General features: G+C 33.2%; 1 protein-coding gene and 1 pseudogene across 1 annotated transcript; both read left to right on the top strand.

The window, feature by feature from the left end:
• Positions 1-1,056: 1,056 nt before the first annotated feature.
• LOC100917279 (olfactory receptor 13A1-like) lies at positions 1,057-2,004 on the top strand. The gene has a single exon (XM_031949533.1). It carries the CDS (start codon positions 1,075-1,077, stop codon positions 2,002-2,004), a length of 930 nt encoding a protein of 309 aa, XP_031805393.1. The 5' UTR covers positions 1,057-1,074.
• Positions 2,005-4,511: 2,507 nt separating this feature from the next.
• Positions 4,512-6,253, top strand: LOC105749547 (annotated as a pseudogene).
• Positions 6,254-13,217: the final 6,964 nt, after the last annotated feature.

The raw sequence follows: 13,217 nt of genomic DNA, 5'->3' as shown, positions 1-13,217 counted from the left end.
GAAATTAAGTGATTCACTAAGATGCCACCAATGCCTTGCCATTCTAACCAAGATTCATATAAAAAAATTGTTGTCTTGCCCTTGTGTGAAACCATGCTGTCAATACACATGGCATGAACACATATTTCAGTTGTTTCATAATTAAGAAAAATATATTAGTTGTTTATCTAAAAAATAAAAACCATTGTACTCCAATTTCAAATTTCAATTCAATGCCGGATAGCATTGCAAGCACCATAAATGTTTGGTGATTGATATTTGTATAAGAGGAGCCTCTGATTCCTTCTGTCCTGGAAAGAATCATTAGGCTTGTTGAACTGGTTTATAATTTTATCTTACTTAAAATAAATTGTTTTAATTTTTCTTTTTCAAAATATATGCATAGTTTTTGCTATTCACCTTTGAAAAATCTTGTGTTCTAAATTACTTTCTGATTTCACCACCTGTTCATTTGCTTTGACCATTTTTTTATTTGGAGAATGGCTTGTACTTTGCTAAATTTTAGTCAATTTTCTACATATTTTAGAAATGAGGCATTTATCAGAATCCTTGGATTAAATATTTCCTCCCAGTTTTCTGGTTCCCTTTCTAATTTTTTGTACAATTTTTTTTACTTGTACAATTTTTTTTAAACTTAATATAACCAAAATCATCCATTTTGCATTTCATAAGGTACTCTGGTTCTTCTTTGATCACAGATCCCTTCCTTCACAAGTCTTAGAGGTAGAATATTCTTTGTTTTAATTTGCTTACAATATCACTCTTTATATATAAATCATGAACCCATTTAGACCTTATATTGAATTAGAGGGTGTTAGATATTGGTCAATAGCCAGTTTCTGCTATACTGATTACATTAACATTTTTATTCGCTAATATTCAAATTTAAAATTCTTAAAATTTATAGGACAACTTAGATCATTGTTATAGTCTGTCCACAGAGTGAAATTTAAAACTGTGCTTTTTTTCATAAAATTTAGCAAATTGGGAGAGAGAACCAGATAATTCTGTGAGTATTTCAGATGTCATTGGAAGAAAACAAGAGAAAAAGTGGGAAAATACATTCTCAACAGGATGTTATTGAATAATCGGACACAGGTAACCGAGTTCATCCTTCAAGGTTTCTCAGATAGTGTCCCACTAAGGATTTTGCTCTTTGGCACTTTCTTTTCCTTATATACAGCTGCTCTCTCTGGGAATATCATGATCATTGTGTTGGTCACTTGGTGCTCTATTCTTCACACCCCTATGTATTTTTTCCTAGTCAACTTGTCTATGTTAGACATCATGTGCACAACCTCTGTTCTTCCCAAGGTGTTAGAAACCCTGTTTTCAGGAAAGAAGACCATCTCTTATGGTGGATGCATGACACAAGTATACTTCCTCTCCTGGTCTGTATCTGGTGAGCTCTTGCTCTTCACAGCCATGGCTTATGACAGGTATGTGGCTATCTGCCACCCCCTGCACTATAGCACCATGATGAGTAAGAAGATCTGTGTCTTTCTGGCATTTGGGGTATGGAGCATCTGTGGACTTAACACTACCATCAATACTGGGCTTATGATTCGATTATCTTTCTGTGGCCCCAACATCATTAATCAATTCTTCTGTGAAATCCCTCCTGTATTGCTTCTCTCTTGCACCTCAACATATCTGAACAATATTATGACGGTCCTTGCTGATGTCTTCTTCTCAGTTCTGAATTTCTTGCTGACAATTGTGTCTTATTGTTTCATCATTTCCAATATCCTGAAAATCCGGACCACAGAAGGGAAGAAAAGAGCATTCTCTACTTGTTCCTCCCACCTGATTGTGGTCACCATGTATTATTGCACTGTGTTTTATGCCTATATCAGCCCCATCTCTAGCTATTCTCCTGAAAGTGGGAAATTAGTGGGTGTGTTGTACACAGCTGTGAGCCCCACGTTAAACCCTCTCATCTATACTTTGAGGAACAAGGATGTTAGAGAAGCCTTGAGAAAAGTGCCTCTATTTAGGAAGTGAAGGCTTAGAAATTTATGGTTTTCTAGAATGGATGATGCTGAAAGAAAAACTGGAGTCGTCAGGACTTTTGACCAGCAGATGAAATTCGATTAAGAAATGTTAGTAGTTATGGAATACAGAAATTAGAAGATTAAATAAAAGCTACTGGATATCCAAGTGGAGAATAGCTAGGCACCTTTGTTTACAAAGCAGTTCCTTGTACCTTTGAATACTCAAGAAGAAAATTCATCAAAATCACTTATTGTTAGATATTGAGTGAGTTGACCTGTTAGATCAGCATGCTAAAGATGGAAGTCACTCATCTCAGCAGACTCAACAGAGAGGTTGCTTTTGAGTCATAGAAAATATCTGATTCATGAAGGAATAAAAAAAAGTAGATATTTCAAACATAATATATGTTTTCTGTTAACTACATCATGTTTGCTCTTCAGCTAAATAGTAAAAGTAAAAATAGATGATCTTTCTTTCAACAATAGTCTGTTTATTAAAAAACTAACATTCTCTACATAAACATTAGTCATAGATATTTTGTTACCCTTTAAGCATCCTTTACAGTTACCAGCTCCCCAGAATTAGTCAGCAACATGATCACTTAACAATAAAGGCTCTATTAATGAAGCCTTAATGGCTTCTACTGTTACCAACAGGCCTAATCTGTTGCCTAGAGATATTACTTAGAGGTCTTGATCTGAGTAAATAGGAAAAACACTGTAGTTTTCATTCTCTTTCATGGTTTTCCCATGATCACACAACCACTACACTTACATCAAAATCATATACCACAACTTGTTGAGATATTCCCGAATTAATAGGCATCCACTTACTTTCCAGTTCTTAGCCACAACAGAGTTGCTATAAATATTTTGGAGCATGGGCATTCCTTTTCTTTTTCCCTTGACCACATTAGAAAACAAACATAATAATGGTATTGCTGGACAAAAGGTTATACACACTTTTATAACTCTTTGTGCATAATTTCAGAATGCTCCCAAAATAGTGGAATCACTTCAAACATCCACAAAAGGTACGTCAGGATCCTCATTTTTCCACATTCCCTTCAATATTTTCCTTTCCACCTTCTATCATTTTAGCTAATCTGGTAATTCCGAGAATTACCTCAAAGTTTTCTTTTTATTTGAAATTTTCTAATCAGTTGTGATCTATAACATTTTTAACATGACCATATGGTCAAAATATATTAGTTGTCTATCTAAAAAATAAAACCCATTGTACTCCAATTTCAAATTCCAATTCAATGCTGGATAGCATGCAAGTACACATTTTGTCAATGTTACTTTTGATTGCAATCAAAGAGATTTCAGAAATGTGAGAATGGCAAAATAGGAAGAAAAGTATGTGAAGACTTTTGTGTAATTTTTGAAGGTCTGATGACTTTTATTTGCTAGTTGATTTGTAGCAATAATACGAGAGAATTGATAATAACTATATCCAAGTCTATCCATGAAGAGTGAGACTTGCTATGGGAGAAAATAAACTCAGGGGAATATAATCAAATTGTCTGAGTTTTGCTTTCAGATTTTTTTGTGTGTCCTTGAACTAATGTTTCATGAGTTCAAGTAAAATCTCCAGTTTAATGGGAATGAGGCCAGTGGATCTCTGTCTGCATGAAAAAGGTTGGGAGGGAGAACTGGAGAAGGCCAAATTAATATCTCCTGATTTAGTTCCCTCCATCCCCACCCCGCAAGAATTTTTTTCACCTGGTTATATTTGAGTCTGGATGAGGTATCTTGCCATATACTTGGCTGCTTTTTCTAGCCTTATTTGAAATCTTTGTATCTGAGGTGCTTTATCTAATTATACACACACTAAATCATTTTGGGTCCTTGGATGTAGGACTGGTGTACTAATATTGATGCTGTTATAATCATGTCTGTTCTTTATATTCATACAAATATCTTTTACTAAGGTAAAGTTGGTATAATAGGACATACTGTAGCTTGTTGATATGATATGAAACACTGTATCTTATCAATGCTATATTTTGTCACTTCTACATTGCTTTAAGATAAAGAAAGTGAAGATTTTATTTTTTTCAATCTGAGATTATAATCATTTCCATACTGAGATTTGTAAATTAACTATTCATAGACATATGCATAAAGTATGGTCCTTGAAATTTCTAAAAATATATAGTTGGACCAAAGTATAAATCAAATACTTAGTTTAAGTTGAAAACAGAAACTTTTCCAGTTTGTTCATAAAGAAAGCAATTTGAGGGAAATTAGTTTTCTTAGAGGAATAACATAGAATACCTTGTTATTCAACAGAAAAGTCAATTTTACTTAGGTCTGTTATTTAATGTAAATTAATATCTCTTTGTATATAATGTCCTGAAATATAAACATGTTTTACTAAAAGGCAACTCAATTGATATACACTCAAAACATTGTATAAGATTTGGAATTAAATACTTAGTTTGCTTGCTCATCCCATTCTAGTAGGAACTTAACTGACCTTAGGTGATCATTGTGAACTCACCAAGTCTGATGTCTTTAGACCACCAACCTTTCCTTCAAGGATTTCTTGTTGGTTTTTATGCACCTGGAGACAGAGGGGCAGGTAGACAGATGGGCACTCTTTCCTCTTCTGTAGAAATTTATGACATTAAAAACTATCATGACTCTATTTTGACTCAAGTATTATCTGTGATATGTGAATTTTAAAATTATAATTCTGTTTTGACAATGTTTCATAACCTGATATATCTTAGTGTATTTTTATAGAGCAATTTTCCTTCTATAGCCAACCATACACCCAGACCACTCTCTGTCTCTTGTCTCCCTCTTTCTGTCTTTCTATATCTTTGTCTCTGCCCCTGTGTGTGTGTCTCTTTCTCTCTTCTCCCTCTCTTTCCACTATCTCTGTTTCAATTGTTTTCTTACTTCCTTTTTGTATGGGTAAATATTGGTTCTTTGCCTACATGGCTTTTTAGTATTTAAGTATCTGCCCATTGCCGAAGTAAAATTCAGGAAATAGAATCAAATCAAATACGATTTGTTTTAATTTCTCAATAGAAAATTTTTTTCTAGAATAATTTTTGGAAATCTCCTTCCTTCATTCCCCTTTCATTTCCTCCTTTCTTCTTCCTTTCCTCATTCTTCCTTCCTTCCTTTTTTTCTTTTTGTCTCTTTTTTTTGCTTTCTGTATCTTTGTTTCTTTTTCTTTTTTTCTTCCCTCCTTTGCTCTATTCTTCCCTCCTTACTTCCCTTCTTTTTTCTTTCTTCTTTCCTTCCCTTCCTACCTCCCTGCTTTCCTTTCTTCATTTCTTTGTTCCTTTATATTTTTCTTGCATCTGTCTCTGTCTCTGAGAACATTTATACTTCAGTCAGTGAGAAAATTATTATTCTTGATTTAGTTTTAGGTATTGTCTTCTTCATCCAGACAAGAGCAGGTATTTTGGGAAACTTATTTCTCCTTTGTCATTATACCATGACTTTCTTTAATGGCGATCCATAGACTCCTTGTTTTTCCATTTGGCCTTGGCCAACTCCATCATGCTTATTTCCAAGGGAGTCCCTCAGACAATGTTTGGTTTTGGGCTGAAAAATTTCCTGGATCATGTTGGGTGTAAACTGATTTATTTCCTCCACTGAATTGTCCGAAATGTTTCTCTCACTATCACTTGCTTTCTGAGTGGTTTTCAGATTGTCACCATCAGTACCTTAACCTTCTCTATTTGGTCAAAACTCAAAGTTCAAGCCTCAAATTACATTGTCTCCTTCTGCCTTTTCTGCTGGTTCCTACACATTCTAATAAATGTCTGTACATTTGGAAATATGCAGAAGTATATATACAGAAAGAAGTAACAACACAAGAGTTTGGAATATTGGATTCTGTTCACAATTTGCTCCAGCAATCATTATATAATTTTGTTCTCTATTACTGATTTCCTGTGTGTGGGATTTATGGTCACAGGCCTTGGCTATATGGTGCTTCTCCTGCAAAGACACCATCAACAAGTCCAGAATATCCACAGCTCCAGCCATTTGTCAAGAAGGTCTCCTGAGATTAAAGCTACCTACACCATTTTGGTGTTGGTGAACACCTATGTCTCCTGCTACTCAGTCAATTCTATTTTGTCACTTTATCTATTTTTAATAAATATTATGAGTGGTTGATTCCCACATAAGCCCTCTTAGCTGCAAGTTTCTCAGCCATAAGCCCATTTGTGCTTATCAGCTCTGATTTCCATGTTCTCCATCATTTCTACTCCCTCTGGGGAAAATAAATGATCACTAGGTTCACCTTTTCCTGGATGTTTCCTTGTCCAATGTTCTATTTCTTCTAATAGTAGATATTTTTAAGAAGACAAAGAGAGCAGGTCAATGCACAAGATCAAAAATATGGCTTAGAAATTAGAAGGAACATTGATTGTAATAATCATCTTCATCCTGAGGATCATCAAGTCTAGAATTTTGTTGGTATCTTTTAATTGTGAACCTCCCTGTTTCACTTCTTTTGTTTTATTTTCTGGAAATGTTTATTAAATGTTCTCCTCTTTTAGAAATCTTTTTTTTTATCATAGATTTGAGTGGGGTGTTGAGAAAACCATTTTATGCTAGTGGAGGGACAGCAGAGAAATGTATCAGTTTTTTCTGTGTATGATGTAATTGACAAATTGTGTTTTACCTGTGATCTACAAAGACTGGAGAAGATAGCTGGAGAAAAGAGAGTTTTGTGAATCTAGTCCATCATTGGGACTGGCCTAAGGAGTACATTGTCACAAGTAGAATTTTTTCTTTGATTTCATATAATTTGTAAACTCTTAAAAGTTCTTGCTACTAATATAAAACAGATCTCAAAACAATTTAGTACAACTTCTTAAAAGCTGCTTCAAAATTAGTTAAACTCAGCTCAAACTTTTTTTTCAGTAATATAGCTATAGGATAATGAAATTAGAAACTCATAGTTCCTTGAAATTTCAGAGAACTTAGGTTTTTAAATACCCTTTGCTATCCTTGTCTAAACTGTGAACTTGATGAATGTTCTGTTAATAATGTTAGAGGAAGAGTCTTAAAAAAAACATGAGAATCTGACCTATAAAATAAGTCATTTTGTTTCAAGATTTAATATTTATCAAAATAGACCTAAAATATCTAAATTGTTATTGAATTTATTGCACTTAACTTTCTGTAATCCAAGTTAGAAAATTTTGTGATGATATATTGAGGTAATTCAAATGTAAACTGATAAATCAAAAGCCAAATATTGTAATACCAGAAAAGACGAAACTATGAAAATTTTCAATTTGTATATAATAATTTAATCTTTTTCTAAAACTATTTAATTTCTCCTTCAGTTATTTATAAATCTAACATTTTTAATTAATTCTAGTTTTTTTTCTTTTGGAATTACAATTAATTCTAATTAATTTTTTTCCTTAAAAGAAGTTGAGACTGATAAGAATCTAATCCTTACAAAAAACATAGGTAACAACACTTCATATATCTGTGTGTGTGTGTGTATACATCTCTCTCTCTATATATATGTATATATACACATAAACAAACTTACATAAAAATTATAAATTGTATGCCAGTAATAGCAACTTCTAAATTTTGGTATTTTGTCTCATTATTGCCATTCTCTTGGATGAAATTATTGTTTCTTTGATTTATTGTTCAACTCATTCTTTAGAATTAGATTATTTAGTTTCCAATTAATTTTAATCTATCTTTGCATAGCCCTTTATCACATGAATTTTTATAACATCATGATTTGAAAAGGAGGCATTTAATATTTCTACCTTTTTTATTTTGTGGTTTGATTTACCTATTTTTGAGATGAGGAGGTTGAGGTCACCAAGATAAAATAGTAAACTGAAGGGGAAAGTCCAGTTTAAAATCTCTGATTTGCTATCAATAGAAGAAATTCCCTCATATCATTTTTGATGGAGCTAAAAACATGTACAATGGGCTAAAGGTTTGACACTGTAGTAGTTTGACTCTTTACATAAATTTAGTGCTTATTAAGACACTGATTCCTTTCAGGATGTAGTCAGGGCAGTGTCTAACACAGCAGCTCCTGCAAGTGATATATACAGAAATATGTAGAGCACTCTTTCTAGATACCAGTTAAGCAGTCATTCAAAACGCAGCTTGGAGATAAGTTCCCATTCTTATACTAGTTTATTTTAAAGACCCAGAGGCCTTCTAGATCTGGTTACCATCAACTTTTATAAACTTGTCAAATTCTACTAATGGCATGTAAATTAAATTAGAGGAGATCTTCAGAATTTAAAGTGCATAGAATACATTATAGATCAATCTGGATTAGATATAAAGCATATAGAAAGAAGTTATATAAAATAATTCTGGAAAAGAAAGGCGCAGGTCCAATTGTCACATTCAACTTTATCTTGGAAGTTATCTAGGAAGCCTTTGGAGATTTTTTCAATAGGAAAATAGTGTTGTCAAATGGTAATTCCATTTGACTGAAGTCTGAGTCATGTGGAATGGAATCCAATGAGATAAAGGTGAAAATGCAATATGTTTTCAGATTACCAAAGGTCTTGAATGTCAGTCAAAAGAGTTTGCCATTTGCTCTCCAGTTAATTTTATAGATGAGGAAACTGAACTAGAGATAAATGACATGCCTAGGGTCACACAGCTAATAAGTATCTCAGGTCAGATTTCAATTCATGTCTTTTTGATGTTGGTTCTGGCTACATTCACTATAATATCTAGCTCCCCATTGATGAAAAATAGGTCACCTGTTTGGCCTGTTCTAATTTTTAGGGCATTTGGGTATTTAATGAGGTTTCTATCATCTTTTCTAAGTTTGAAATTCTCTTGAAATGTTTCCTTCCTAGTTATTTCATTGTTTTCTTTTTTATTCTTGCTTTCCAATACTATTTTTCCTAATAAATTAATTTATTTTTAATATACATCACTTTATGTATCATATTGAGAGAGAAAAATCAGAACAAAAGGGAAAAACCATGGGAGAGAGAAAAGAAAAACAGAAAAAAGAAGTGAACATAGTATGTGTTGACTTACATTCAATTTCCTTAGTTCTTTTTCTGGATGCAGATGGCATTTTCTGGCCAGAGTCTACTGATTGTTTTGGATCATTGAACCACTGAGAAGAACCAAGTCTTTCATAGTTGTTCATTGCACATTCTTGCTGTTATTGTGTACAATTTGTTCCTGGTTCTGCTTATTTCATTCAGCATCAGTTCATATAAATCTTTGCAGGCCTTTCTATAATCAGCTTGTTCATCATTTTTATAGAACAATAATATTTCATTATTTTCACATACCAAAACTTATTCAGCCATTCCCTAGTTGATGGGCGTTTACTCATTTTCCACTTCTTTGCTACCACAAACACAGGTGCAACAAAAAATTCTTGGGAAAATTGTAAAATAATATGTCACAAACACAGCATAGACCTACATCTCATACCCATAACAAAATAAGGTCAAAATGGGTACATGATCCGGGCATAAAGGATGATATCATTAACAAATTAGGAGAGCAAGTGATAATTTACCTATCAAAGCTCGGAGAAGGGAGAAATTTATGACTAAAGAAGAACTAGAGAACATTATGGATGGTAAAATGGACAACTTTGATTACATTCAATTAAAAAAAGTTTTTGCACAAACAAAACAAACAGAAACATGATTAAAAGGGAACTACAAAGCTGGGAAAAATCTTTACAGCCAGTGTTTCTGTTAAAGGTCTAATTTCCAAAATATATAGAATGTATTGTATCAAGTTTATAAGAATATACAACATTCCCCAATTGCTAAATGGTCAAAGGATATGAACAGACAATATTCAGATGATGAAATTAAAGTCATCTATGATATTATGAAAAAAATTCTCTAAATCACTATTGATTAGAGAAATTCAAATTAAAACAACTTGGAAGTACCGCCTCACACCTTTCAGATTGACTAAGATGACATAAAAAGATAATGATAAATATTGGCGGAGGTATGGGAAAACTGGGACACTAATGCATTCTTGGTGGAATTGTGAAATGATCCAACCATTCTGGAGAGCAATTTGGAACTATGTCCGCAGGGCCATAAAACTGTGCATACCGTTTGACCCAGCAGTGCCATTACTGGCTCTGTATAAGAAGGAATTCTTAAAGGAAGGAAAAGGACCAACATGTTAAAATATTTTTGTAATGTTGAGGATAGGATACCTTATTTTTTCTTAACAGTTTTATCTGAATTTATTATGAGGTAGCATTCCTTTTCAAGGTTTATCCTACAAATGTCTCTCAAATCAAAGAATTTCCTCATGGCATTGGGCATTTCTCTTGATTAATTTATTTCATCAGCTTTAATATAAAGACTAATATAAATCAGACATAAGTCAGACTGAATAGCCAGGACTGGGCCTGTGAGTTCCTAAGTATGATGACCAATTATTATGGTTCTTCCTTCAAAGAAATGTATGGATGTTTTAGTAATGAACTCTATCAAGAGGCTCAGTTTTCCTACAGGCTTCCAGGACCTTCCCGGCTTTAGATTTTGTGTTCATTCCTCCACTGTGTTCTCAAGGGCTGTTCAATTGTACAACTCATAATGTACCTTTTATGATGGCCTTTAGAGATATCTAAGCATGACCTTTGTCAAGCTTTTTTTTTTTTTTCTTTTTCTTTGCTTCTGAGTTTGGCTTGTTGATACTATATTAGAGTCCAAATGGTTTTACCTCTTGCTGCCCAAACAATGATCTTTTCTTATCCCTGTCTTTGTACTTTGTGGACATCTAAACTGAGCTTCATTATGGGTCTTTTTTCCTCTACTAGAGTAGTTGTCACTGGTGTAGAACAGGCACAATTTGGAGCTTATCAGGGCATAGTAACCATTAATTATGCACTCCTACCACATGCTACATAATAGGAGGAAAAAAAGAATACAATTCAGACATAATTCCTTTCCTTGTGGTACTTATGTTTTACCCAGTTACCAAGTTGCAATATCTAAATATGTAATACAAAAAACCAAAATCATTGGTCAGTTGCTATGCTGAAATTGAAAAAGACAAAATTAAATAGAGAGGTATATCTCTAGATGCCAAAATTGATGGAAGAGGAAAGGTCATTTCTAAAAGTAGGAAGCCTTGGAGGTAAATATCCTGCCTCCACTATACAAATAACCTCATTAGTCTTTAGTTGAATACAGCCCAGTGATAATTATCTGCAATTCTCTTGAGATGTTTTGTTTTTAAGTCACTTAATTGGTATGTTCAATATTTTAAGGACTTGTCAGCAATATGAAGATATTCTTCTTTTAATTCTAGGTTACAGTTTCTCAAGTCAATGTTCCATGACCATATGAAAGATTATATAATTGACATCAATTTAGAATGTCTTTGTGACCAAATGTATGCTGAAGTAGATGAGAATTGCAAATCCAAATGCAAATGTATTGATTGATAGGCAAAGCATTATAATTGTTTCTTTCAATAATAATTTTTGACAAATGAAAAGTTGAGTAAAAGATGTTGAATGCAGAAAATCAACAGACAATTTAAGGGTCAACAACAAAGAGAAACGATGGAACTGAAGAGAAATGGTGGAAGAAATGGAGAAGACAAAATAGCTCAGGTACCTTACTCACAAAGTATTAGATATAGCCAGTAATCCAGCTCAGAGTATGTAAATGCTAAAATTAAAGTTAAAAAAAGGCATAAGCTTGAAATGTTTGGCAGTAAATCAGAATTTCAGAAGAGTATTCAGTAGTATTCTTGCTATCAGGTTATTATCACCTGTAAGAACCTGAGAAAAGAACACACTGGTCAAATGTAATCTGTAAGCAAGTGGGGGAGGGAAAAGTTTGTTAACAGTTAAAGAAAATACTATGTGAATGTTTCATGTTGAAATAAGAAAAAAATGAATTAATAAAAGTGAAAAAATACTTTACCTGAGGTCTAAAGACATAGGGGAAAATCATATCTCTTCATGTACTTCTTATATGACCTTGTCACTAAAATGTCTCCATTTCCTTTGCTCTTGAATGAGAGGTTCCAATAGAAGATTTCTGAAGTTTCTTTCAGGTCTCTATCTAGGATCCTATGATTCTAAGAGGTACTCATTATGCCAGTGACTCAGCCAGTATAATGAGTGTTACTTGGAAAATGTGAAAATATTTTTCACATTTTTATTAAAATTTTATTAAAAAGCATAATAATAGGAGCTTCAGTATGGTTCAGTGTCAGGTTAGCAGAATGTCTTATCGGGAGATTTAGATGTAGACTTTTGGGACAAGAAAAATGACTGCTTCTTGAAATAAATAGCTATTATAAGGTTCAAGAAAAGTAAATCAACTTTCTCTTTTTAAGTGGATTAGGGAGGCTGGATGGCTTATTCAAGGTCACACAGTCAATAGCAGAACTAATATTTGAAATCTTATTTTTTCACTCTAAATAGAGGATGAATTTATCCACCATGTTTGTCTTATTGATAAAAAGAACAAATATAACAAAAAATAACAAAGATGTTCTCAGATTAGTACAACCATATCCTTCCCATCCTTCACATTTGCACAGGATCATAATTTGTTCTGGAAAAGACTTTAGAGGACATTAAGAACAACAACTCCTTCCCCTCACATTTTACAACACAGGCTCAGAGACACCATGATCACATGGCTCCTAAGTATCCGCCACTAACTCAGACTAGGGGATTTTAAATCTAAACCTTGCAGGCATTTAACTAGAACATTCACATACCTAAGCTAAAAGCCAAAAAAGGGGTGGGGGGATGGATAAATTAAAATGCTTGTTAAAAAATAAGAACTTAAGGTTAATTACCCTAGGCTTCCTATAGCAAAGCTAAAATGACCCAGAGGATGCCTAGGTAAGGTAGGATACATGGGTATAAGTTTGAGTAATGGATCAAGCCAAAATCTTTGCAAATAAAGGGAGTCCTAAATCCTTCCAGAAATTGGAACTATCTTGACAATGGTAATGTAATTTGTATAAGAGAAGAAATAATACCTGAGTGGTCTGAATAAATCAAAGAGAAAATAGATTTTTAAAGTATTAAAATTTTTTCAGAAAATTTCACAATACACTATATGGATATGTGTACATGTACATGTATGTATATATATATATATATATATATATATGTTGACTATCTCTCTCCCTCTTTCTCTTCCTCCCCTCTCTCTTTATATATATGGATATATGCATACACATGTACATGTGTATGTAAGCAAGTGAGGG

The sequence above is a fragment of the Sarcophilus harrisii genome, chromosome 2, assembly GCF_902635505.1.
Source record: "Sarcophilus harrisii chromosome 2, mSarHar1.11, whole genome shotgun sequence".
Lineage (NCBI taxonomy): Eukaryota > Metazoa > Chordata > Mammalia > Dasyuromorphia > Dasyuridae > Sarcophilus > Sarcophilus harrisii.
The sequence above is the reverse complement of the archived record's forward strand: the minus strand, read 5'-3'. Positions and strand labels throughout refer to the sequence as shown.